Below are 26743 nucleotides of genomic sequence, written 5' to 3'. Positions count from 1 at the left end.
GAATAATCACCATTTAAGTCTACATACTGATAACGATGGGTCAGATAGGATCTAAGCCAGGAGAGGGCCGTACCCTTAATTCCTACTACATTTTCTAATCTGTGAAGAAGAATAGCGTGATCAATGGTGTCAAAAGCTGCACTGAGGTCGAGTAATACAAGCATAGTTACACAACCCTGATCAGAGGCCAATAGAATGTCATTTACTACTTTAACGAGTGCTGTCTCTGTACTGTGATGAGGCCTAAATCCTGACTGATACAGTTCATGTATGCCATTTCTATGTATATATGAGCATAGCTGCTCAGCTACTATCTTTTCCAGAATCTTAGAGATAAAGGGGAGGTTTGATATTGGCCTGTAACTGGACAGCTGACAGGGGTCGAGGTCAGGTTTCTTAATTATTGGTTTAATAACTGCTAATTTAAAAGATTTTGGAACATATCCAATGCTGAGTGAAGAATTAATTATTCTCAACAGGGGTTCTGTTATTGCTGGTACTATCTGTTTAAGAAAATGTGTCGGTACAGGATCTAATATACAGGTTGATGAATTTGAAGAAGAGATGAGTGAAATTAGTTCATTCTCTTCAAGGGGAGTAAAGTATTCTAGGTTCTGAGCTGACATGGCTAGATTAACATCTGCATCAATTACATTGTTCGGTTTCAAAACCTCAATTTTATGCCTAATATTTACAATTTTATTATTAAAAAAGTTCATGAAGTCCTCACTATTGCATGATGTTGTTGTGGAGATTTCTGCAGTGGTCTTATTTCTGGTTAAATACAACAACAATCTGTACGGGAACAATCTATCATTTCATTCTTCCACCTTTTGCTTTGATTACAGCCATGGCATCGTTTGATAAGCTTATGTAATGTCACAGCGTTTATTTTTATCCAGAGTAGCATTAATTTTTCTCCAAGGTCTTGTACTGATGACTGAGAGTCTGGACTGCTGTGTAAGGTCTTCTCCAGCACGTCCCAAAGATTCCCGATGGGGTTTAGGTCTGGACTCTGTGATGTCTGATGTCCATGTGTGAAAATGACGTCTTTGACTCCCTAAAGCACTCTTTTATTCCTGAGCCAGATGAATCCTGGCATCGCCATCGTGTAATATGGCTGGCCATTAGGGGAGAAAACAAATCCATAGATGAGATAACCTGGTTATTTAGTACATTCACATCACACCATCTCCCACTCCACCCCACTTACTTACTCCCACTTACTGGCTTCCTATAGCTGCCGCATCAAATTCAAAACCCTGATACTTGCCTACAACGTCAAAAGCAGGCCAGTACTCACTTACCTCTGTGTCTAATCACACCTGTATAAAGTATAATATGATATATTTAATATATGTTTAATATGAAAACGCATGTATTTACGTACCTTTATTTGTTAGGTTTTTCTTCCTGTGTTTTCTAGACGAGTGTGTTGTGTTGTGTTGGTTTTATTGCTGCTTTAACACTCTGATCCTGCGAGCAATTAGCTCCTAATATTAAAACATGACATAATGAACAGGAAGTGTTTTTCTGATGAAAACCAGGATAATGAGGGTAATGACGGCTGCGTCACCACGTGTCACGGCTCCTTTATAAACCGGGATCCTGTGATTTGTGTGTGAATGGATCATAATTGCAGGCAACATAAATTACTCACTGTTAACTCCAGGGGGCGTTGTGTGATTAAAGGTCGTGTCACGAGTCACGTTAATATATGGATAGGTTTATAGGATTTGGGCCTCACTGCGCCTGCATTGTACACACTGTGCGAAGTGTGTGTGTGTATGCACAGCGCATACAATGTGGATGCAGTGGAGTCGCCTCGCATCACTGATCAGTCCTGACCGCCGTTACACTCACGTCTGGCAGTGTTACACGCAGGCCTTATACCAAAAAACTCATCTCTCGTGTCTTACAGCATTACACTCACTTATTTTGAAATGCAGATCAATCCCTGCTATCCGTTATCACCCAGATGATCATGGCTGGTGTCTGATTGCTGTTCTCTCTCCCTTTCTCTCCCCGTGTTCCAGGCATTCCTGCTATATTTGTGACCGTTTGGGCCAGTCTTCGAGCCACACTTGCTGACACAGAGTGAGTAACACACACACACACACACACACACACATACTTATTTGAGGATAATAGACTGGGTGACAAAACGTGTGTGTGTGTGTGTGTGACACAGGTGCTGGGACCTGAGTGCTGGTAATCTGAAATGGATTGTACAGATCCCCATTCTATTAGCCATTGCGGTGAGTTTTTACATACACACATACACACACTGTTGCCAAGATGTTGCTATGGAAACCATAATGTATTAGAACAAGCCCATTAATATAAGTCTGCACTACTGTCATATGAAGTTAACTCTCACGTTCAGTGTGGTGTGGTTACTGCAGAACACTGACGTTACGCTGCACACAGACATGAGGATGTATAACTCCACTTAAAACCATATTCCTCTATTGTATAGATTAATTTCCTGCTCTTCTTGAACATTATCCGGGTTTTGGCCACGAAGCTGAGGGAGAGTAACGCCGGCCGCTGCGACAGCAGACAGCAGTACAGGTGAGGTGGAAGCTCCGCCCCCACAACCCCAACATTCACACAACACAATTATACTATACTATACTACACTACACTACACTACACTATACAGCACGAGGCGAGTTCCTAAGATAAATTTTGTATTGTGAAACACATTGTCCCATAGGAAATACATACATAGTAAGACCTCGGATTGCGAGTAACACGGTATGCGAGTGTTCCGCAAGACAAGCAAAGGTTTTAAATACATTTTGACTTGGAAACGAACAGGTCTTGGTTTACGAGTACCGAGTATCATGTATCATGTATGTCTTTTTGTAAGTCGCTCTGGATAAGAGCGTCTGCCAAACGCCTAAATGTAAATGTATCACGCATGCGCTTGTTGTTTTGACGCCGAGTGTCACGTGATCACAACTGAACCAATGTCTTTTCTCTCTTTTGCACTGTGGAATTGTGGGTAATCGTCTCCCCTGCTGGGTCTTAGTGCGCGTCTCCTACTGGTATAATCAACTTCCATGAACGCGTGTACTGTTTACTATAACACTCTGACCACGTGTGTGTGTGTAAAACATATTTTATTTTGTGTCTGTATATGTGTGTGTGTTTAGCGTGCGTGTACTGTTTATTATAACACACGTGTGCGCATGTGTAAAGAAAAAGAAAGTCTCATTTGAGAGTTTAAAGATCCATTTTCTTCCTCAGCCTCTTGTTATGTGTACACACACACACACACACACACACACACACTCTCTGCTCTACACAGGAACGCTGCTCTGTCGCGATTCTTTTTAAAAGGTAAAGTGCAGGTAAAGCACAAAAGGTAAAGTGCATTTGTTTTTTTTGTTTTACTTTACAGCAGTGATTCCGTTAGTATCACTGAGTCACACGACACGAGTGTCATTAGCGATGTTCCTTCCATTTTTTAGTCAAAACAGTCTTTTCGTTAATGTGTGTGTGTGTAAAGTTTACAGTGTAAGATGAAAAGGGGAAGGGGCTGAACGTAAGAGTCTCCTCTTTAGCCTCACACACATACACAAACACACACACACACACACACACACACACACATACACAGCACCTGCGCGCATAAACGGACACTCTTATCTGTCGGGATTTATTTTTTACTTTTTTTTAAGGTAAAGTGCAGATAAATTTGTTTTATTTTAATTTTATATTTTGTATTAATTATTTTTATGTATTTTTTTGGGGCTGTGGAACGAATGATTTACGTTTCCATTATTTCCTATTGGGAAATTACATTTGGTTTATGAGTGTTTTGGAATACGAGCCCGCTTCCGGAATGAATTATGCGCGTAATCCAAGGTTCTGCTGTAAAGTAAATGCAGATAATCTGGTCCAGCTGCCCAAAAATATTACCAGTATTACAAATTTTTGCATATAAAAACAATCAAAACATTTAGAAAAGACAAGCAAATAAAATAAAATATGAAGTAAATAGACTTTAAGCTTTAGCCCCTTAACCTTAATTTATGATTCCTCTCGGCACTGGCTGCTTTAAAAACCAAACTGAAAGTCGCTCCCTTTTCTTCTTGCTAACATCCTTGATAACATTCTCTAGTGGTGGTGATAGTGATGTTGGTGATAAAGATTATGACAATGATTGTCTGTGCGCAGGAAGCTGTTGAAGTCAACGCTGGTGTTGATGCCGCTGTTTGGCGTACACTACATCGTGTTCATGGCGATGCCCTACACGGAGGTGTCCGGAGTGCCCTGGCAGATTCAGATGCACTGCGAGATGCTCATTAACTCCTTTCAGGTATCGATTTTAAAGAAAAAAAAATCTTATATGTGTTTCAGCCTTGAAAATTAAAACAAACAAATGTGTCATGTTAAGTTTCCTAGCAACGAGGAGCAGAAGTTAAAATAAAGGTTTGTATTTAATCTACATCCTGCACCTGGCCAAGACACATTCTCTTATTTGTTCCATACCAAAGCTATAGTGTGCAGCTACAGTATATACAGTGGGGGAAATAAGTATTTGATCCCCTACAGAAGTTTTCCCACTTACAAAGAAATAAAGGTTCTATCATTTTTATCATAGGTTTATAGTGAAGAATTGAGACAAAATATCAACCAAAAATCCAGAAAAAGCACATGATACAAATGTTATGAATTAAGTTGCATTTCAATGAGGGGAAATAAGTATTTGATCCCCCACCAACCAACAATAATTCTGCCTCTCACAGACTGGTTATGTGCTCTTGTGGTACATATTAATTTAAGAAGGTGCTCCTAACAACAATGTGGTGTGTGTATAAAAGCCACCTGTCCACAAAATCTCTATCTTCCATTCAAACCTCACCGCCATCGGCAAGACCAAAGAGCTGTCAAAGCAAGTCAGGAACAAGATATTAGACCTGCACAAGGCTGGAATGGCCTACCAGACCATCAGCTAAAAGCTTGGTGAGAAGAAGACAACTGCTGGAGCCATTATTTACTAATGGAAGAAATACAAAGTAACCATTAATGGCCCTATATGCAAGATTTCACCTTATGGAGTAAGAATTATCATGAGAAAAATGAGGGACCAGCCCAGGACTACACGGGAGGAGCTTGTGAATGATCTAAAGGCAGTCAGGAGCAAACAAACCATTGGTAACACAATACGCCTGCATGGATTGAAATCCTTTAGCACAGCAAGGCTTTCCGTCCTCAAGAAGACACATGTACAGACCCGTCTGAGATTTGCCAATGAACAGAGAAAGATTGGGATAAACTGCTGTGGTCAGATGAGACCAAAATTGAGCTCTTTGTCATCAACTCGACTTGCTGTTTTTCAGAGGAAGAAAAATGCTGACTATGGCACTAAGAACACCACAGTCCCTACAGTCAAGCATGGAGGTGAAAACATTATGCTTTGGGGCTGTTTCTCTGCTAAAAGTACAGATTGACTTGAGGGGCCAATGGATATGGCTGTGTGTTGTAAAATTTTGGATAAGAACCTCCTGAAGATGGGTTGTGGATGGGTATTCCAGCAGGAAAATGACCCCAAACATACTGCCAAGGCAACTAAGGAGTGGCTCAAGAATAAGCACATTAAGGTCATGGAGTGGTCTAGCCAGTCTTCAGACCTTAATCCAATAGAAAAGTAACGGAGAGAGCTGTAACTTCGAGTTGCCAAGCAACAGGCAAGAAACCTTAAACATTTAGAGAAAACCTGTAAAGAACAGTGGATAAAAATGCATCCCAAGATGTGTGCAAATCTGGTAAACAACTACAAGAAACAATTTCCCACTGTGCTTTCCAGCAAGGGTTTCTCTACCAAGTACTAAGGCATGTTTTGCTTGGGGATCAAATACTTATTTCCCTCATTGAAATGCAACTTAATTCATAACATTTGTATCATGTGGCTTTTTCTGGATTTTTGATTGATATTCTGTTTCAGTCCTTTACCATAAACCTATGATAAAAATTATAGACCATTCATTTCTTTGTAAGTGGGCAAACTTATAAAATCCGTAGGGGATCAAATACTTATTTCCTCCACTGTATATCTAAGTTCTATATAGTATATTTAACTGTGGTAATGGCAAGTCAAGACAACCTGATCCCGGATCACCCTGAGCCAGGATTTACCCTAGTCTGCCTTGGAGTGGAGGGGGGTATCCTCTTCAAGGGCACTTGGCCTGGCGTAAGGTGTGGAAATGTGGAAAGAGGGAGCTGTGGCATGCCAGTTCAAGCTTGTAATGACGTTGTTATGTTAGTATTTTACGTAGTATTTAGAAATGGTTGGCATTGCAATGTGCAGCCTTTATGCAGCCTTTATACTGTATGTCAAACCTTCCAGAGCTACACCAAATCATCAGGTAGGTAGGCAGGTTTCTCTCCAAAACATCTATATTTACCAATGTGGAAGGCTTCCCAAGACACAGACCATTCCATAAATCCAATTGATCAGCTATTGAACATTTAAGATTCAAAGAGCTTTATTAATCCCAGAGGGAAATTGCTTGTTATTGCTTACAGTTTAATATCAGCTATTGAATGTCAGCTCTGCTGTCTTAAAGACTGATGGGAGATTGAGCAAAGATAGTACTTGCATAGGAGGTGAAAGGAAGCATAAAATGACATTCAAAAATCACTATGGTAAATGCATCTCAGAGCAGATCAGCGATGAAAGGTGTGGACATGGTCTTGGCCTGTAGGTAGTAGGAGGAGTTGGAGCCCTGGCTTGGGAATGAGACAAACCTCTGTTTGGCCAAACATTTTTCCTTTGTATTAGATGTTGGGTTTAGTGAGTGCGTGGGTATCCCGAGATTTGAGAGGTACGGACCTACATGATCAGCTCATCTTAGGAGGGGGGAGGGGCATTTTCTTTCCTCCAGTTAGTGCCACCATTTCTCCGGAGCCAATTTGACCGCAGGTAGCTGTCTGTTTTCATTGCTATTATCTCAATCACCTTCCTAGAGAAGAATACTGAAGTGACAGGTTTGACTGTAACTGCTTATTTCCGCTTTTCAGAAGGGCTTTTAGTGGAGGTGCAATTGGTCTACATAATGCTGTATTTCTTTGCCAGTTCATGACCTCAGAAGATTTGTCCTGGTCCATAAGTACCCCATCTGTCACCAAGCAATGCCAAAGTGCACATACTGTATGAAATTCACATTTCTTTCCCTTGACGTAGAGCTGATGTTCAAGGAGCCTTGTGATTTATGGTAGAGATCTGTGAGTTGTGGATCTTCATCCATGAGAAACCCAGCAGAACTGGGAATGTGGTGGTGATGGTGGTAAATTAAACCCCACCCCCTTTTGAGTCAGTGTCCTGTGTATAAATCAGGAGGTCTAGGAATTGCTTTCTATATACAATTGGTTTTATATATATATATATATATATATATATACACACACACACACTCCCGTTCAAAAGTTTGGGGTGACTTTCTAACTCCATGATGGTTCCTGATTTTTATTTCTTTCTACATTGTAAAGGAATGCTGAAGGCGTCCCAAAAATGCATTAATCTCCTTTGAACAGTTAATGGTGAGATGTTTCTGCTACTTCTGCTCTGTAAAGACTTCATAACGCCTCTAATCTGAGGTGATGTTAATTGGTCATTTTTCAGGCTGATAACTCTAAATAAACTTCTCGTCTGAGACAGAGGTAGGTTTTGGTCTCGCCCTCCTGGGACGGCCTTCATGTGAGCCAGTTTCATTATGGCGCTTGACAGATTTTGCAAATGCACTTGACAATACAGTTCTTGCAAGAACTATTACAGAAAGGCTGACCTCTGTGTCTTAAAATAACAACTAACTGTTTTTTTTCTTGTTGTTATGTAATTACCTAATTCCATATGTGTTATTTTATAGTTTTGAAATCCCCAGTATTGTTGTAGAATGTAGAAAATAAATCACTGAACAAAAACAAAGAAATTTGCAAGTGACCCCAAACTTTTGAACAGTAGTGTATATATATATGGGTGTGTGTGTGTGTAAAAACCTTACACTGCCCAGATCATTCATTCACTACAGTTTATTTGTTTGTTTGTTTGTTTGTTTACTAACAGCAGATTATGTGTGTTCTCCATGCAGGGCTTCTTCGTTGCGATTATTTACTGCTTCTGTAATGGAGAGGTGAGATCAGCACAATACTGTACTTATTATTGTTATTGTTATCACAGCTAAACTCAACCTTAACACATTTAGTTACTTTCAGGACTTTTATTAATATATCGACGTGCCTAATCTAATCCACTATTTAATTACTTTACTTCACTTTTACTTACATTGATATTTAAACAGTCTAGTGTTGTAAAGGATTAGTCGTGTACACGATGATTAAAGGACATTCAAAAATGTATGCTTGTTTTGCTTTAATATTTGCAATATATAATTCTTTAATTAACTACATTAATCTAATACTTATTTAAATTATAATAGTACAACTATGAAAGAAATCAATAAATAATTATGTTTTCAGTCATCACAATGCTAATTTTGGCAGCATGATCATTAACTCAACAACTGACTTTAAGCTAGCAAATAAAGTGTAAAACCTGAACCTACGATCAATAGCGATGATCTTTATACAGTTTCAGCCAATTGATAGCGATTTGATTGAGCTTTTTTAATTCCATGTCCAGGTCCAGGCGGAGATTAAGAAGTCATGGAGCCGGAGGACGCTGGCGTTGGACTTTAAGCGTAAAGCACGCAGCGGTAGCAGCACGTACAGCTACGGCCCCATGGTTTCCCACACCAGCGTGACTAACGTGACGTTGCGGCAGCGTGATGTCAGCATGCGCCTCACGCCCGCTAACACTAACTCGAGCACCAACGGGCACCGAAACCTTCCGGGCTACGTAAAGAACGGCTCGGTGTCGGACCAGTCCATACCATCGTCCGCTCAAGAACTCCACGTGCAGGAAGACGAGTCATCCAAGATGGCCACGGACGAAAAACCTGCCCCGTTAGTCGAGGAAGAGCGGGAAACTGTTATGTGACTTCCAAAAAAAGTTTAGGATCTGCTCTGGAGGAGGAGCTTGCTAGTTTTGCTGAATCAGCTAACAGGTTAGCGTTTACAGGCTAACCCAGGAGCTCTGGACCACCAGCCAGATCCTCATCACAGGATTTTCATTGTTATCAGATGAAGATTATATTTAATGTGTAAAATATTTTATAAATATATTCTGTATAGTGAAATGTGTTATTACATGGTGTTTTTTGTTTGTTTGTTTGTTTGTTTTTTAAGAAAAAAAATCAGGTGTTTTTATGTTTTTTTTGATTGTTCTTGTACTTCACACTTAAGTTCAATATTTTACAGAATCCTTTTTGTGTTTAATTTTTTTTAGGAAATTATGACCTTTCGTACTTTTTGAATTAACAAAAAATGTGGTTAAATTCAGGTTAATGGAAATCGCTAGCGAGCCTCCCACACGAGTTTAACACTTCACACAGAACATGTGACTTCTTCAGGACTACACAATTTAACAAAGTTCATCTCATTCCTCGATTCATTTTCCTGTGCTGTGTAGCCGTTAGCATGCGCGTGTCCTTACTTCTCGCTACATCGACTTTGCTTAGCAGTAAAACACTGGCTTGCTAATTTTATCTTTAGTTTGAAAATGTTTGCTATATTTTGCTACATACAGGAAAAATGTATGTACGTTTGTGCCATGACCTCACTTCCTTTCAAAGATTATTTTTTTAAGAATTTTTAAAGAAACAGGAAATAAGCTCACAGGAAGAAACAAGACACAGCTAGTCAGCTAGAGTAACTGTCTCAAGTATACAGAACCTAGCATGCTAGTCGCTGAGTGACCAAATAAAAAAAGTGATGCTAACTTTAATTCTTTAACAGATATCTTGTCACATAGCAAGCTAACTTAGCTAAATATTTACCCCCTGAGCAATAGTTAGCACTTACTGTAACTAACTGATTTAGCAAAGAACTGGAACTGAATATTTTAAATGAAAAATGTAATGAATTCTTGTGTTTTATATAATTTTTAATTGTGGATATTTGCACATTTCTGTGTATTTATTCGATTAATTCAGCGTACAGTACTTTCACCGTTTAGATATCATTTATCGTTTAAAAGTTTGTGATGTTTTCCCGTTTAGCAGAATGTCCTTCATCTCAAATTATGACTTCTGTTTATTTATTAAAGTTTTAAAACTGTATTGCAAACATGTTATGTGTAATTCCACTCAGTGTCTAAAAGTGTGTTAATGTTTGTATTTGTGTAGGTCAAAATGTTTACAATAAAAAAAATAACCAGAAAAATGTTTGTATTGTCAGCCATCACACCAACTCTCCTGACAGGTGACAGTAACTATGAAGGACTCTTATTTTGCTCAGATATGCTGATGACTTATTAAAGCAACATTGCTAGATGATTTCTATATTTAAAAAAAAAAGTTAAAGCTAAACAATATTCTTGGCTAGCTAGATTGTCAGGTTTGCTAAGGTACTCAAAATTTTATTTGTCTTAAATCAGGGAAGCACAAGCAAAATATTTGTCAGTTTCTGATTAGCTAACTGAGCATGTTAGCTAGCTCGGTCTACAAAATATTTTTAACCTGACTGACAGAAAATGTTTGGGTTTTTTATTGTTATTATTATTATTATTATTATTATTATTTGAAGGAACTTTCACTTTTAAAAAGTTATATTTGCATATTATTATTATTATTATTATTATTATCATACTAGCAAAATCTAATTAGCAAAATTGCTTTACTTCACCAAAAAACTTTTCTAAAGAATTACTGGCAATTTTTTTTTTTTTTTTTTTTTTTTTTTGACCAGAAAATTGTTTATTTTTAAAATAGTTGCAAATTTTTTGTATATAAATCTATGGGGAAAAGGAAGGAATTATTGTCATATTAGCAAAATATAAGTAGCAACGTTGCTTAAAAAAGTTCTTAGTGTGTGTTGAGATTTTGTTTGTTGTTTGTTTGTTTGTTTCCTTACATGTGATCTTTTTCAGAAAAATAATAGGTTTACAACCTGTCCTATTTCCTTGTGCTTTATTTTTCCAAAATTTGTATCTAAAATATTCTTCTAAAATATATAATTGTTTAACAGTTAAAATGTCAATTTTGTTTTCTCTAAAAGTCTGTAAAAAGTAAAACATGTAAAACATCACAGGAGTTTTTGACTTGTTTTGGAAGTTTTTTCAAAATCTCCCTACTATTTCCCATATTTCCATTTTTTTAATAATACAGGAAAAATATATTCTATATTACACATTTTATATATAATTTTTGAGAGAATGTCTTAGAGTTTAAGTTATCTTTTCAAACAGTTGTAAGGTTTAAATTGTTTATCTACAGCGAAAATAATTATTATTTACTATATAAATTATTTTAATTTCTTTTCTTTCTACTTTTTTGCTTGTTTTCTTTTTTTTTCCTCTTTCTTTTTACAGTTAAACCTTGGATTGTAAGCATAATTGGTTAAGCATGCTCGTATATCAAAACACTCGTATTTAACCAACATTTCTTCAGGAAGCATTTTTATTTTAAATATATTTACAAATTTACAATAAAGTACAAAAACATCTCTAAAACATTTTTTTTTTAGAAAATAAAGTTATGAAATAAAACCTTGCATTAGAAAAAAGGTTTAGCACAATCACTTCTTTGATTTTTTGGCCCCGCCCCCTTTTTCACTCTTCTTCTCCTCTGATTCGCCTTTCTTCTCCTCTCCCTTACCCTCCTTCCCTGGCTTCTTTCCCTCTTTCTCATTCTCCTTCTTCTCCTCTCCTTTGCCCTCCTTTGCTCCCTTTTTCCCTTCCTTGTCCTTCTTCTCTTTCTTCTCTTTCTCTCCGTCCACTTTCTCCGACACCGTGTTCACCTCCACCTTCGCCGCTGCAAAACAAACGAGACAGAACACGGTCAGCAGTGATGACTGAGTGACGCTGTAGCGCTAGTAAAAACGCCACAAGTGTGTGTGTGTGTCGCTGAGTTTATCACCTGCAGCTCTGTTATATAACTGTACATTAACATACGATGTTCTTTACCTTAGAGCATGTCTCCTAGACATTACCGTGTGTGTGTGTGATAGTAAAGCTCATGATTATACGCTCATACATACCTGTGTGTGTCTCTCTATTTGTATTTTAGAGATGATTTCACCGTTTTATTTATTTTTTTTCAAATATGTTTTATTTATTTATTTTAAAGAAGCTGGCTTTTGAATCACTGTAGCATCAGTGAGACTTGTCGTGTCCACAGCACACTCTCAATTTCACAAAAGTACAGAATCAGTCAATAAATAACCTACAAAGAGAAATTACAGAATTTTAATCTCCATCTTTTTCCAGTGTTGTAAACGTTATTTAGACCAGCAAAAACAAACAGGAACTCCCAGATCTCCTAGACTCCAAAGTGCAAGGTGGTGTAGTAAGAACACACTCATACGACATTAATCAAATGGATGCAGAAGAAAAAAAGGACAAAGCCACAGTCAAACGTTTTATACACAATTTATGCTTTGAAAATAGAGACATCTGATACAGTCGATATTCATATGAGAGCTGTCTGACTTTATGAAAAACTATACTATCACAGAGAAAACTGTTTTTCTTAGAGAGTCTGCCCAAAATTTCCCAGGAGGACAGTCTGAGACAGACGGGCCAAAACAGGCCAAAGAACTAGAAGAACTTTCTAAAGCTCCACACTATATGAGTAATGGTAATGTCTCAGGCAAGGCTGGATTCCTGATGAATTTAAAATTCACTCACTCATCATCTATACTGCTTTATCCTGTATTCAGGGTTAAGGGGGCCTGGAGCCTTTCCCAAGAGGCTTAGGGCACAAGGCAGACCCCTCTCTGACTCATCCCTTAGCTAAACTGAACTGGACTCCATGTTAACTTCTTTGGTTATGTTGAACTTCAAGCTGCCGCACATTATGTCAGCAAAAAGAAATCCCTTCTATCCCTTATCACCCAAATGAGGATCGATTCCCTGTTGAGTCTGGTTCCTTTCAAGGTTTCTTCCTTTTGCTGGGGAGTTTTTCTGTGCCGCCATCACCCTCGGCTTGCTCATCAGGGACAATTTGATAATCAGGGGCGTTTTTAGGATTTTCAGTTAAGGGGGGATCAGCCCCCATAGATGTTTAACACATATTTGGTTTGTTCAGAATCAGTACTCAAATGAGTTTTCTTGATCACACACGCTGTTTACCGTATAAACCTTTTTCTATGTTCAGGTACAATCAAAAAAATGTAACCAGAAAACAGAATATAACTTTAAACTTACATTGATTATCAATATAAACAACACACCTATGAGGCTGGACATTGGAATAAACTGTGTGGTGCCAATAATGTCAAACATTTATCTGTTCATTCTTTGACAATACTGATGCTTTTTGTTGGAAACTGGGAACCCAGTGTTAATGTTCCTGAGAGGCTGCGCTTTCAGAGAACTGAACTGTAGAACTGAACAGAGAACTGGAGATGGAGGGTTTTTAAGTCACATGGGAGTCGGTCTCCAAATGAGCAGCAGGTAAGAATAGAACATCTTTTTTTTTCCAAAACCTTCCATCTATAGTTAAATAGAAATATTAAAACTTTGATCATCATGTTATCCAGTTTAATTTAGTGTTTTAGCTACATAAATAAGACAGTAGGTTCTCTATTCAACCCCGTAACACTTCATAGCTACTCGGCTATTTATTCAAATTCATTAATATAGACAAACATTGTTTTAATGTAATTAAACAAGGCATCTTTTCAATATTATTCTTTGTTCCAATTCATTAAAAAAGTAACTTTTTCTAAATCAAAGTGACAAAACCGTACTCTAAGGCTAATAAATGTATTTTACGATTTGGGACATTATTTAATACAATACAATATTTATTACATTAAAAAGGATTTCTCTCTCTCTGTAAATCACACTGCTATACAGTTAAACCGAGTGCACTGAATGCTGTCTGTCACTATGTTTAATCATTCATGTGTATAACTCTATGGTAGTTAATGCCATATGCACTATGTAATGTTTTATATAGACAGTTAGGTTTTCCAATTAAACCAGCATCAACATGATTGTTGTATAAAGTAGACTATAGGTTTATAGAGTATGATGTATTAAGGGCTTCATGTTCACTGGAGGAAACAGCTGGTGTGATGAGGGTGAACACAGCGAAGATTTAACTGATTAATCCCTCATGACATTTTGTAAACTGTATTTATGAGAAAGGACTGGTGCAGATATCCAGTAACAATTTCTTGAAAAACACACACCTTGCCTTCATCCTCCCTCTGTGATGGCGAATTGAAGACCTGCTGAAAGACGGGGAGGAGCCGAAGTCTGCCGCCACTTTTATATTAAATTTAAAGCGGACGATGGGCGACCAGCAATGTGTGTGAAGTTTATGGAGAATTTTTAGGGGCGCTGAGTACAAATGGTCTAGTGATGCCCATGGTGATATCTATGATCTGTACATTTTTAATTTCTTCTACACATTCCCAAAATCTTTTTTTCATTTTGTGAAGCTGCTTTGAGACAATGACAGTTGTTAAAAATGCTATATAAATAAACTTGAATTGAATTTAACCTAGAGCAAATTTCCAAAACACAGAAAATCCATCACAGGTTGCAAATCGAAGAGGATCTTAGCACAACAACATGAAGAGACCGACCGACAGACAAAGAAAGTACTGTGATTGGACAAAAGGATGAAAAAGGCTCTTTCTGTCATTTCCATCTGTCTCCAAACTGCTCATTTTCTAAACTACAAAAACCTTACAAACATGGATTTCTACACTGTTTCAGAAAAAAAAACCTTTTAAAGATTGTGCTTTTAAAGGTTTTAATAAAATATTTCACATTGAAAAGTTGATACACAATAGCATGATGTGCTCAGATTCCTTGAGAAAGAAGACCAAAGTGGAGATCACTGTACAAGCCACCATTAACTTGAAGATCTGGAGGCTTAGAGGCTTGGAGAACGGTATTTTAGCGGTGAATGCTTTTACCTTTTGCCGTTACCTGAACACAAATCAAGCTTCACAATCCTTTTGTACGTTGAAAGAGACCATTTTTCATTCAGAGTGTTCTGGATTCCAACCACTTTTTACTGTTTTGTACTCCAAACAAAAATGTGTTTAAACCTAAGCAGGAGAAATTAACCTATTGTAAAATTATTTTCTTGTAGCAGTTACAATCGCACAAACAAAATCAAGGAGCTTAATTGATCTTCTTTTTGATAAGAAAACAGAAAATGTAAAAACCTTTGAGAGAACGTGGAGCACTGTGCAACCTGGTAAAAGATGAGCTTGTTTTATTTTTCACACACCTCCTAAAAGTTTTCCTTTTTTCCATTAAAAAATCTTCAAGAGGAATTTTGAATAAAAAAAACCCTGAAAATAATATATATTTTTTTTAAACATCTCTCTCAATACAATACTAATTTTAGAAAAATTATCTGCGAAAGACACAGATACGACTGTAATGCATCTACAAAGTGCCTAAATAAAACATAAACAGAGACAGCATGGCTTACTCCAGCAAAAAGGTATCATGAAAGATCATTGTGTGTTTATTCCTTCTTGCGAGAAGTTTAAAACCAGTTTGTCTTATATGTTCAGAAACTGTGGTGATAATAAAAATCAGATGCCACCATGAAATAACACTCGGGTCGTTAGAGCAAAGATATCTGCAGCATTCCGTGGTGAGGGCGTGTAAAACACCTGAACTGAGAGCCCAGTGGTATGCGCTAAAATCAAAATGTAAAAAATGTAAAAAATAAAAAATAGCGATGCTATTTTGTAATTTTTGTTTTTAATCACACACACATCACATACACACACACACACATCACATAAGCACACACATCACATACACACACACACATCACATAAGCACACACCACCCACATTACACACATTACATAGTACACTACTGTTTCTGCTGACGAGAGAAGAGGAGAGACAGACGAGTTTACTCTGAGATACAGAGACACAAAACAGCACTAACACACACAGAGAAAGAGAGAGAGAGAGAGACAGAGAGAGAAAGAGTAATAAAGTAACAGACAGTCGGAGGGAGAGAGAGACAGACTAATGGAGAGTTTTATCCCGTCTCGTTCGGAGCGCTCTGACTGGTCGGTTCATCTTCCTCATTGACAGCAGGAAGTTGATTTGCGTCACGCGTCTGCACGTGCTCAGAGACGGTACGAACCACTGACAGGTTGAACACACAAACAAAGAGAGAGGAGGAGAAGAAGAAGAAGAAAAAGAAGAACAGGAAACATCAGAAAACAGGATTGTGAAGGAAATACAGAAAAGCAACAGGTAGCATAAAGAGCTAGAAGAAAGAGCTAACAGAATTAGCATAAAGAGCTAGTGTTAGCTAGCATTGTTAGCGCAGTGATTGTAAAGAATCTTTGCACCGTTAGCATTTCAGTCCTGTATCTCAGCCACAACACAGTAGCATTGCTAATCCATGCTACATTATTATAGTTGTTATAATGCTCAAAGTGATGGCTCTGTTAGCATGTGTGCATGTATGTGTGTAGGTGTGTGTGTGTGTGTGTGAGTGTGTGTAAGTGTACCTCCTGGTATCTCAGTGAGCTCGTTGAGTGGAGGAACAGTCTCCAGGGTGTTAGCGTAGGTCTTAGCCGCCAGTCTCTGCGCGTGACGAGCCTCGATCTCCTTCTTGGTGCGAGGAACTCGACATTTAAAGATACAGCACAGTGTGATGACTGGAACACACACACACACACACACACACACACAAAAGGCACAGAGGAACCTTTGAACACACACCATCATGTCATAATGTCCTGGCTTACTGCATGCTAATGTAAACTGGTTTACAGCCCTGTGAACACTGCAGGAAACCCTGTGCTGGACAACACAATTCTCCCGAACATAGTGCTGGAGAACACTATGCTAAAGAACACTATGCTGGAGAACACCATGCTGGAGAACACTATGCTGAAGAACACCATGCTGGAGAGCACTGTGCTAGAAAACTCAGTGCTGGAGAACTCTTTGCACAGTGGTTTGATCCTCCCATCATCAATACAAGATCTTAAACAAGTATTATTTACTCTGGCTGTAAGGTGAGGTGACAGATGTGGCGTAGCGCTGTGGCCTCGCAGCACCAGGGTCACCACCAGCCTGTGTGAGTGGAATTAGCATGTTCTTCCTGTGCTTGGTGGGCTTCCTCCCACAGGCCAAAGACATTTAGGGTATGTGTACTGGGGTTTTGGGTCAGGGGTAGCTCAGTGGTTAAGGCATTGGACCACGGTTCGGAAGATCCCAGGTTCAAACCCCACAACCACCAAGTTGCCACTGTTGGGCCCTTGAGCGCAGCCCTTAACCCTCAACTGCTCAGATGTGTAATGAGATAAAAATGTACGTCGCTCTGGATAAGAGCGTCTGCCAAATGCCTATATGTAAATGTAGTTTTCAAATTACCTGTAGTGTGTAAGTGAGTGTGTGTGTGTGCTTGTCTAGGGTATACCCCGCATTGTGGCCGCATCCAGGCCTCCATAACCCTGTACAGGAAGCACTACAGAGAACGAAAGAGTGGATCACTGAGTAGACCTTGTAATCAGAGTCAACAGCAGAACAACAGAACATTAGAGTGTGTGTTTATGTGTGATGTGTGTTAGAATACGTAAATAGCTAAATAAACAAGTGCGGCATGATACAGAACTCTAGAACAGTGCTTCGGCTGCTCGACCACATGTTTGGTGTTAAGCAGTAGGAGGACCGAGCCGCACCCGGACTAATCGTGACTCTAATCTCTGCTTGTTTTCTCTGTGATCAGATAATAGCAGCTTGTCCGATCTGTGCACTTAGTGTGGATAAAGAGAACACAGGGACAGGAGGATCAGTAATGATGGCAGTAATGAAAGGTTGAAGTGCCGCAGCAGGACGTGTGTCTGTGTGTGTGTGTGTGTGTGTGTAGAACGTGAGCGGAGTCGTCACCGTTATTTACACAGGATTTGATGGAAGCTGAGCTCACGCTGCGATCTCATGCAGTCTTTATAAATGGATCGGGCATTACTGAGCTCACGCTCGGAGCGTCACTGTTTAATCAGTCCACAGTGGCTGGGGTGATGTGCTTACCGCAGCCAGGAACCGGTCTCAACCAGTCTGGAGATCAACATCCTCAACTTCACATCACCTACAGTGCCATACGCTCTGACCTCAGCACAACACACTCCAGGACCCCCACCCCCCTCCACCCCCACCTTCATCATTAGTATTATACGATTCGATACAATAAAACCATTACATCATTAAACCACTGTTACCATGGTAACCTCTCAGATTTAAATATTTCATCAATATAATTTTTTTATGCCAAGTAAGACCATGGAGCTAGCCTAAAGTGTTATTTAGGCTTGTTGTCATGGTTACATCATTTCACATTGTTTTTTGAATTAATACCCAATCAAGCACAGAGCCTCTCACGATCGTTCACTGGAAGGGTGGAGTCAATTTCAAGATAAGTTCTATTAACCAATCACAAACTTGACATTCGCTAGCCTTGCAGTAAAATGAAAATTGCATTTTAATTTGTATACAATAAAATAATTAGAGTAATGTGGGCAACCTCCGCCTAGTCACGGTGAATTTTATGTTTAATGTCCTTTTAGTTTATGTTTAATATTTCCTTTATGTTGGCTGATGTAAAAAAGCGTAACCATGACAACAAATATAAAAAAACCTTAAGTGCTAAGCTGGATCATTACTTGTGTATTATTTTATTTTTTTATTTGTTGATCCAGAGGTGTCAGTCAGTAATATTAGATTAAAATAAATGTTTTATTAGTAATAATGTTGTAGTGAACTGGTAAGAATCAGACTTTCTGATGATGCAGCAGTCGGCGTGGTGAAGACTTACTGATGGCCAGAACAAACATGGAGAAAATCCCCACAACCTGCCAGAGTCGCAGCCCCCAGAACACAACTGTCTCCGAGGTGATGGGGTCCGGCTTTGGTGGGGGGTCTGTGGGCAAAAGCTAAGAGAGAGAGAGAGAGAGAGAGAGGTAAATTAATTACTCATAATTAGAATATTACTCAGTACAATAACATGTTCTGTCCATTCCTTTTGTTTTATTTACATCACCAGAGATAAATTAAGCCTTGTTATTAAACACATGTTAAACCTATCCACCACCACCACCAGTACAATCAGCACCAGCTGGACCACCATCACCAACAGGACCAACAGCTTCACCTCCTGCACCACCATCACAACACCAGCACCACCAATAGCATTAGCACAACCAACTCCACCAAACCTGCAACACCACTAGCACCAACAGCACCACCACCAAGACCATCAAGACCACCAGCACAACCAACACTACCAGCACTAACATCACCAACAAAACCAACACTACCAGCACTAACATCACCAACACAACCAACACAACTGTCACCACCAGCACCACCAACGCAACCAACACCACTACCAGCACCAGAGCCATGTGGCTGAGGACTTCAAAGATGATGATGATGATGATGAGGAGGAAAACCATTTAATATTTGTTTGATATTTTATCCTGGAATAATAGGATTAAAGCATGAAGCTGGTTAACATAGGGTGTGTGTGTGCTGAAAAGCCCTGAAAAGAACCTGAGAAGGTTAAACTAGAAAGGCGACATTTCTCAGCACCAACATCAAACAGTGCAGTGAGAGACGGAGCAAGCGCTTTATTCCCAGGGTTTAATCACGACACAACTCACGCTTCTCTTCTCTCAGCCTTTCTTCTGTCTTCTCTCTCACCTCTTTGTGTTTAAATGTCAAAGTGAAGGACGAACCATGTGCGAGAGGTTTCTTCACAAAATCTTTAATCTCAGGGTCAAAGGGCAAATCTGAGGAGCGGCTGAAAAAGGTGAAGCAGGAGTCAAACACGAAGAGGCAAAAACCACACACAGGGCCAGGACTACGAGATGACAACACATCATCACGAGCGCACTGAACCGAACCACGTGACTGAATAGTCAGAAACACCTCATGTGACCTGAACAATCAAATGAGTCGACAGATAATATCCTTATTCGTTTTTTATGTAGCAAAAGTTAAAATAAAAAATCTGTATATAAAATAGAATTTCTGTTTGGCTGGTTTGCACAGGTAGTTCCATCACGAGCCTTCAGTATAGAGCCTAATAATAAATAAACACATCTTCCTTCTTCTTTGTCTTGTCTTTGTTTGCAAATCCCTTTCAGGCGTCGCCACAGCGAATCATTTGCCTCCATCTAACCCTATCCTCTGCATCCTCTTCTCTCACACCAACCAACTTCATGTCCTCTCTCCCAGCATCCGTAAATCTCCTCTTTGGTCTTCCTCTAGACCTCCTGCCTGGCAGTTCCAACCTCAGCATCCTTCTACCGATATATTCACCATCTCTCCTCTGAACATGTCCAAACCACCTCAATCTGGCCTCTCTGACTTTATCTCCAAAACATCTAACGTGGGTTGTCCCTCTGATGAACTCATTCTTGATCCTATCCATCCTTGTCACTCCCAAAGAGAACCTCAACATCTTCAGCTCTGCTACCTCCAACTCTGCCTCCTGTCTTTTCTTCAGCGCCACTGTCTCTAAGCCGTAGAGCATCGCTGGTCTCACCACTGTCCTGTACACCTTTCCTTTCATTCTCGCTGATACTCTTTTATCACACAACACACCTGACACTTTTCTCCACCCATTCCAACCTGCCTGTACCCGCCTCTTCACCTCCTTTCCACTCTCTCTGTTGCTCTGGACCGTAAGCAAATAAATAAACCTAAAACAAAAGTTAATTTAAACTATGAAAATTAAACAATGAAACATCGTCTGTACCGCTTAATCCTGTAAGCCTGGAGACTTAGGACACGAGGCGGGGTACATCCTGGACAGGTGCCAATCCACACACACACACTTTACATTCACACAACACTACTACAAATTAATAAATATAACTACAAGTAAGGAAAACAAGAAAATAATTTTCATTCATAAATTGAATTCAAAAGGAAGATTTTTTAAATGACATCCGAAAGAAAAAGAAAGAAAGTGAATGAGAAATCCTATTAAAAAAAGTAACGCTAGCAGCTGGTGCTGACAGCCAAGAGAATCACTGAAGCTTTAACCGAAATAATAACCAACTAACTGTGCTGTGCTGTGTGTGTGTGTGTGTGTGTGTGTGTTCATTGTTAAGAGGGAGAAAGAAACCCAAACGAGGAAGGGTGGCTGAAAAATCGAAATTCTATCCTTCTGTGACAGACAGCGTGAATCTTTCAGACACACACACACACACACACACAATTTACCCCAGTCAGTTTTGTTTATTACAGTGCCTTGCACAAGTATTCATACCCCTTGAACTTCTTGTCATGTTACAACCACAATGTAAATGTTTTTTTTTTAATGTTTTTTTGTGATCGACTTACACAAAGTGGCACATAATTGTGAAGTGGAAGGAAAATGATAAATTGTTTTCCAATTTTCCCCAGAGGGTGTGGCGTGTATATGTATTCAGGCCCCTTTACTCTGAATTTAATCTCAGTATAAATACAGCTGTTCTGTGAAGCCCTCAGAGGATTGTCAGAGAACACTAGGTCAACCAACAGCATCATGAAGCCCAAGGAACACACCAGACAGGTCAGGGACGTGGTGGAGAAATTTAAAGCAGGATTAACTTATGAAAAAAATATCTCAAGCTTTTTCAATCCATCATCCCCGAAAATGGAAAGAGTATGGCACAACTGCAAACCTACCAAGACATGGCCATCCACCTAAAACTGACAGGAGAGCATTGATCAGAGAAGCAGCCAAGACGCCCATGGTAACTCTGGAGGAGCTGCAGAGATCCACAGCTCAGGTAGGAGAATCTGTCCACAGGATGACTATTAGTCGTGCTCTCCACAAATCTGGCCCTTATGGAAAAGTGGCAAGAAGAAAGCCAATGTTGAATAAAAGCCTTCCTTCCACTTCACAATTATGTTCCATTTTGTGTTGGTCTCTCACATGAAATCCCAATAAAATACATTCACGTTTCTGTTGTAAAATTCAATTCAATTGAATTTTATTTGTATAGCGCTTTTAACAATTGTCATTGTTGCAAAGCAGCTTTACACAATTAAAAGAAAAACATGACGATGTGGAAAAGTTCAAGAGGTATGAATACTTTTGCAAGGTAGTGTATTTGTGTTAAAGCGTCTCTTTCTGACTTTATGGTTAGGTTTGATGCTAACACAAGCCTTCCTCAAAACAAGCAAATGCTAACACACTGCTAGCATGTTGTAATGATAAACAAAAAATAACTTTTAGCACTTAGCATTGCTAAGTACAAGGGTTGTTTACAGCTTACATGTACTGCGACAGAGATGTAATACGTCAGAGATGTCACTAAAATTTCATTACCTCAGGATTAAGATGAATTCTAATAACTAATACTTATTAATCTTCTTAATTAAAATTTTACCTGTTATTTTTTATTTTACCTGTTCATGAGAAAATGCACTCCTTTGCTGAGAATGATGGTTAATGCTAATGCTCAGTGTTGCTAGGAGTGAAAGTTTATCATCTTAAAATTGTGTTGTCATTGAAGTTTTAGCTTATTCAATTCAGTTCAATTTTATTTGTATAGCGCTTGTAACAATTGTCATTGTCCCAAAGCAGCTTTACACAATCAAAAGAATTATTTAAGTTTGTATGAAATGTGAATTTGTATGAATCAAAATGGTCAGTTTGTCCCTGATGAACAAGCCGAGGGCGACAGTGGCAAGGAAAAACTCCCTGAGATGGTAAGAGGAAGAAACCTTGAGAGGAACCAGACTCAACAGGGAACCCATCCTCATCTGGGTGATAACAGATAGCAGGGATTGATCGGGGCCTCCATGTGACGAGATCTCCAACCAGAAGGCACCAGGATGGGTCAGACAGGTCCAGAGGGCAGAGGGAGTCTGGATCACTGGCAGCTCAGGAACGACATGTGTAGCTTATAATGCTGCTTTAAACTCTTTTTTACGTTCACAGTTTAGCCATAAACGTTACAATTTGTAGTTTGTGAATTGTTTTCAAGTTAAGTATGTCCTTTAATTTTTTTTTGTTTGTTTAGCATAACAAATTAATTCCTGCAAACTTTGATCAGTAAATCTCATGTATCTCCGACTCATTAACCAATGGGATTCGAGAAGGACTCTGATCTGATCTGATTGATTGGTTTAAATAAAGCCCTAGGAGCTAAAATTACCCACCTGTCGAGCTAAAAATAATATTTATTTATTTATTTATTTATTCTGTGAATACATTTGCAATAAATATACTTGCACTTTTAAATTCTTCTTAAATAGCAAAAAATTATCATTTTAATCATTTTTTTCTTAGAGGTTTTAAATGTTAAATTATTTATTATTTTAATTAATATTTTTCATAATATTTAAAGTACATTTTACCTCAATTTTACTTGTACTTATTTTCTCTTGCTCAAACAATCTATAATAAGAAAATAAAAATCTGTCACTAAAGTTATGTTTATTGTATATTTACTGTATAACGTATTATAAGAATAATGTAAAGCGAACGATTTAAACAACCTCCGTTCAGTACTAGTTTAGTTCCCACTGTTGGTATCTCTGAAACGTCTACAATTAATTTTTATTGTGTTTTAGTGTTTCAGCCTGCTAATGCTAATGGGTCAGGGGTAGCTCAGTGGTAAAGGCATTGGACCACAGTCTGTAAGGTCCCAGGTTCAAATCCCATGAGCACCAAGTTGTCCCTTGACCTAATAATAAAGCTATTAGTTCTAACATATAGAAGACATATTCCACTTGGTGAGGTTTTAACACAAATCCCTGACGTGTTTATACAATACAGCACGCTGTCTCTCTCTCTCTCTTCCTGTTTGTTTACTTTCATGACAGAGTCGATGCTAATCAGTTTAGCGTGGAAGCGAATCCCTGGAGTGGCTCACTCACAGGTTTCTCCACACGCACCTTCAACCTTTCAGCAGCTTTCTAAGACCCTTGCAAACGAGTCTAAAAATATTGAAATGTGTAAAAGAAATAAATAAAAAAAAATGCAAATATATCATGACAGTTTCATCCTTTATGCAAACAAGAGATTTTTCTTAAGCTAAGATAATCTGAGCTAAGAAATAACGCTTAGTAACAAACAGATACCCAATGTGTAGAAAAACTTCAGGTTTACACACAATGGATAATTCATGAGTATTAAGACTTAAAATAAATAATAAAAATATAAATATAATATAAGATAAGCACAGAACTGGACTTTAAATGAACATTTAGAACATTCTAGAAATTGGCTATATATATATATATATATATATATATATATATTTTTTTTTTTTTTTTTTTTTTTTGGCGTCAGGTTTGGTTTCACTGTTCTACAAGAATGTGGAAGAGATAAAGTGGCTCAGGGTACTGGTTAGAGAACCTCTGCTGTAGAGAACACATGGATCATATAAAGTATCAGTGTTCTAGAACACGACACTAACTTTTACAACAGTTTTCAGAACATCTAGAGACCTAGTGGCGCTTTCTTGGAATTTTAAATCCTTTTTAGAGCACCATAAAGCCTTTCAGAACCCTGAACCAGGGAGTCAAAATCTCTGAACCCTGCTATAAAATGTGGGTTTGAGAGAGAACCGTTTACGAACGTTGTCTTTCTAGACTCTGAATATCTGAAGTACCATAAGGTATTTTTCTTTTGCAGGGAAACAAACAAGAATGTTTATGTGATGCAGAACTGATGCAGACCAACATGCCATCTGCTGCTGCTGCACTGGATTTCATCTTTTCGTGGTCTAATGGTACTGCGGCGGTTTTATGACCGGCTGTCGAGTACTTGAATTGTGTTTTTTGTAATGGAGGAAAAGGAAGAAAGGAAGGAAAAATAAGGAAGGATAGTCTTACCGCTGGATCTGGGATCTGGGCAGCAGCGTTGAAGACATAATGGGAAACCAGAACCGCTCCAGCGCTCACCAGAGCCGGAACCAGCGCCGGAGGAGGATGCGTAGGCCAGTCCATGGCTATTCTCTCTCTCTCTTTCTCTCCACTTGTTCCACCTCTCCCTCTCTCTCCCTCTGCAGCAGCAGGCAGATTGATAGCCGGACCGGGTGAAAGTGCCACCCTTCCTTTATACTCTTTTCTTCTTTTCCTCCCCTCGTCCTGTCCTCTTCTTCCTTCGCCACCTTTCTTTTCCTCTTTGCTCTGTCCTTTCACACAGAAGAGAGCCTCGAGTCCCACAGCCAGCCTACTGCCGAATGGCCATTAATTAATTAATGGCCTGGTGTCGTTTACAGCCTGCGCCCCAAGGGATTGTGGGAGTTTTATGGCTGGGGTGGAGGAAGGGCTGAGAGATGGAAGGAGTGGGAAGACAAGTGAAGTCTCAGGTGTCATTGTTACGTATAACCTTGTACGGCATGATTTTTCACTAAATCTGTCTGGAGGCTTGGGAACACCAAATGTGTTGATTTATTTATTTATTTATTAGTAATAAGCATTTTTTCTTAGTTTCTGTTTTATTTTTTCTTGCTTTGATTTCTATATTTGAAACTTTTTGAACTCTTAAAATTTAAATTGTTACAATCATAATATTGTTATATTATCACTGTATTTTCCTTTTTCTTTTCCAGTTATATATTTTTCTCTAACTAAACTATCTTGTCTGAAAAATAGATACACATTATGGTTTTATTCTTAAATTACGTTATCAAAGCTAGCTAACTGTACTAGCTACATACATGCACCAAGCCTCTTCAATATGACAAGACAAACTTGGAAGCCTTCCATTTGTTGCTGAAACTAATTGAAGGTACAAAATAAACTTTGTGGGAGGGAAATTAAATCAATTTAAAAGTAGTTTATAAAAATCATGGAGTAATTTACAAAGAATCACCTGAGGCATGATATACAAATACACTCTATTGCCAAAAGTATTCAATCGTTTGCCTTCACATGCATATAAACTTGAGTAACATCCAATTCTTAATCCATAGGACTTAATATGATGTTGGCTCCACCCTGTGCAGCTACAGTATACCAGCTTCAACTCTTCCCACCATGTTTAGGAGTGTGTGTATGGGAATTTTTGACCATTCTTTCAGAAGCGCATTTGTGATGTCAGACACTGATGTTGGACAAGAAGGCCGGGCTGTTATTCATCCCAAAGGTGTTCTATCGGGGTCAGGACTCTGTGCAGGCCAGTCAAGTTCTTTCCCACGAAACTCGCTCATCCATGTCTTTATGGACCTTGCTTTGTGCACTGGTGCTCAGTCATGTTGAAACAGGAAGGGTTCGTTCCCAAACTGTTCCCACAAAGTTGGGAGCATGAAATTGTCCAAAATGTCTTGGTATGCTGAAGCATTAAGAGTTTGTTTCACTGGAAATAAGGGGACGAGCCCCCCCCCCCAACCACCGAATATAACACTTGGCACAATGTAGTCAAACAAGTTCCGTCTAAAGTCCAGTGACGTCGTGCTTTATACCACTGCATCCGATGCTTTGGATTGCACTTGATGATGTAAGGCTTGGATGCAGGTGTTCGGCCATGGAAACCCATTCCATAAAGCTCTCTACCCACTGTTCTTGATCTAACCTGAAGACCACATAAAGTTTGGAGGTCTTTAGCTTTTCACTCTCTGACCCCTTTCTGTGATTTTACATAGCCTACCACTTCATGGCAGAGTTGCTGTCATTCCCAATCACTTCCACTTTGTTATAACATCACTAAAAGTTGACT

General features: G+C 38.8%; 2 protein-coding genes across 2 annotated transcripts in view; one reads left to right on the top strand and one right to left on the bottom strand.

The window, feature by feature from the left end:
* pth1r (parathyroid hormone 1 receptor) overlaps positions 1-10293 on the top strand; it is a 45113-nt gene extending 34820 nt beyond the window's left edge. Inside the window, exons 8-13 of the mRNA XM_053515641.1 lie at positions 2037-2097; positions 2192-2258; positions 2480-2574; positions 4189-4330; positions 8103-8144; positions 8654-10293. Coding sequence (XP_053371616.1) covers positions 2037-2097; positions 2192-2258; positions 2480-2574; positions 4189-4330; positions 8103-8144; positions 8654-9010 — 764 coding nt within the window. The 3' untranslated portion in view covers positions 9011-10293. The remainder of the gene's footprint in view (positions 1-2036; positions 2098-2191; positions 2259-2479; positions 2575-4188; positions 4331-8102; positions 8145-8653) is intronic.
* Positions 10294-11646: 1353 nt separating this feature from the next.
* tmie (transmembrane inner ear) lies at positions 11647-25426 on the bottom strand. The gene is made up of 5 exons (XM_053509066.1): positions 25422-25426; positions 24916-25255; positions 18890-19007; positions 16581-16730; positions 11647-11882 (listed from the first exon to the last, which is right to left on the bottom strand). The coding sequence occupies exons 1-5, from the start codon at positions 25424-25426 to the stop codon at positions 11647-11649; spliced, it is 849 nt and encodes a 282-aa protein (XP_053365041.1).
* Between the last annotated feature and the right edge of the window lie 1317 nt (positions 25427-26743).

The sequence above is a fragment of the Clarias gariepinus genome, chromosome 1 (assembly GCF_024256425.1).
Source record: "Clarias gariepinus isolate MV-2021 ecotype Netherlands chromosome 1, CGAR_prim_01v2, whole genome shotgun sequence".
NCBI classification, from domain to species: Eukaryota; Metazoa; Chordata; class Actinopteri; order Siluriformes; family Clariidae; genus Clarias; species Clarias gariepinus.
This window is presented reverse-complemented; position numbering and strand designations above follow the sequence as displayed.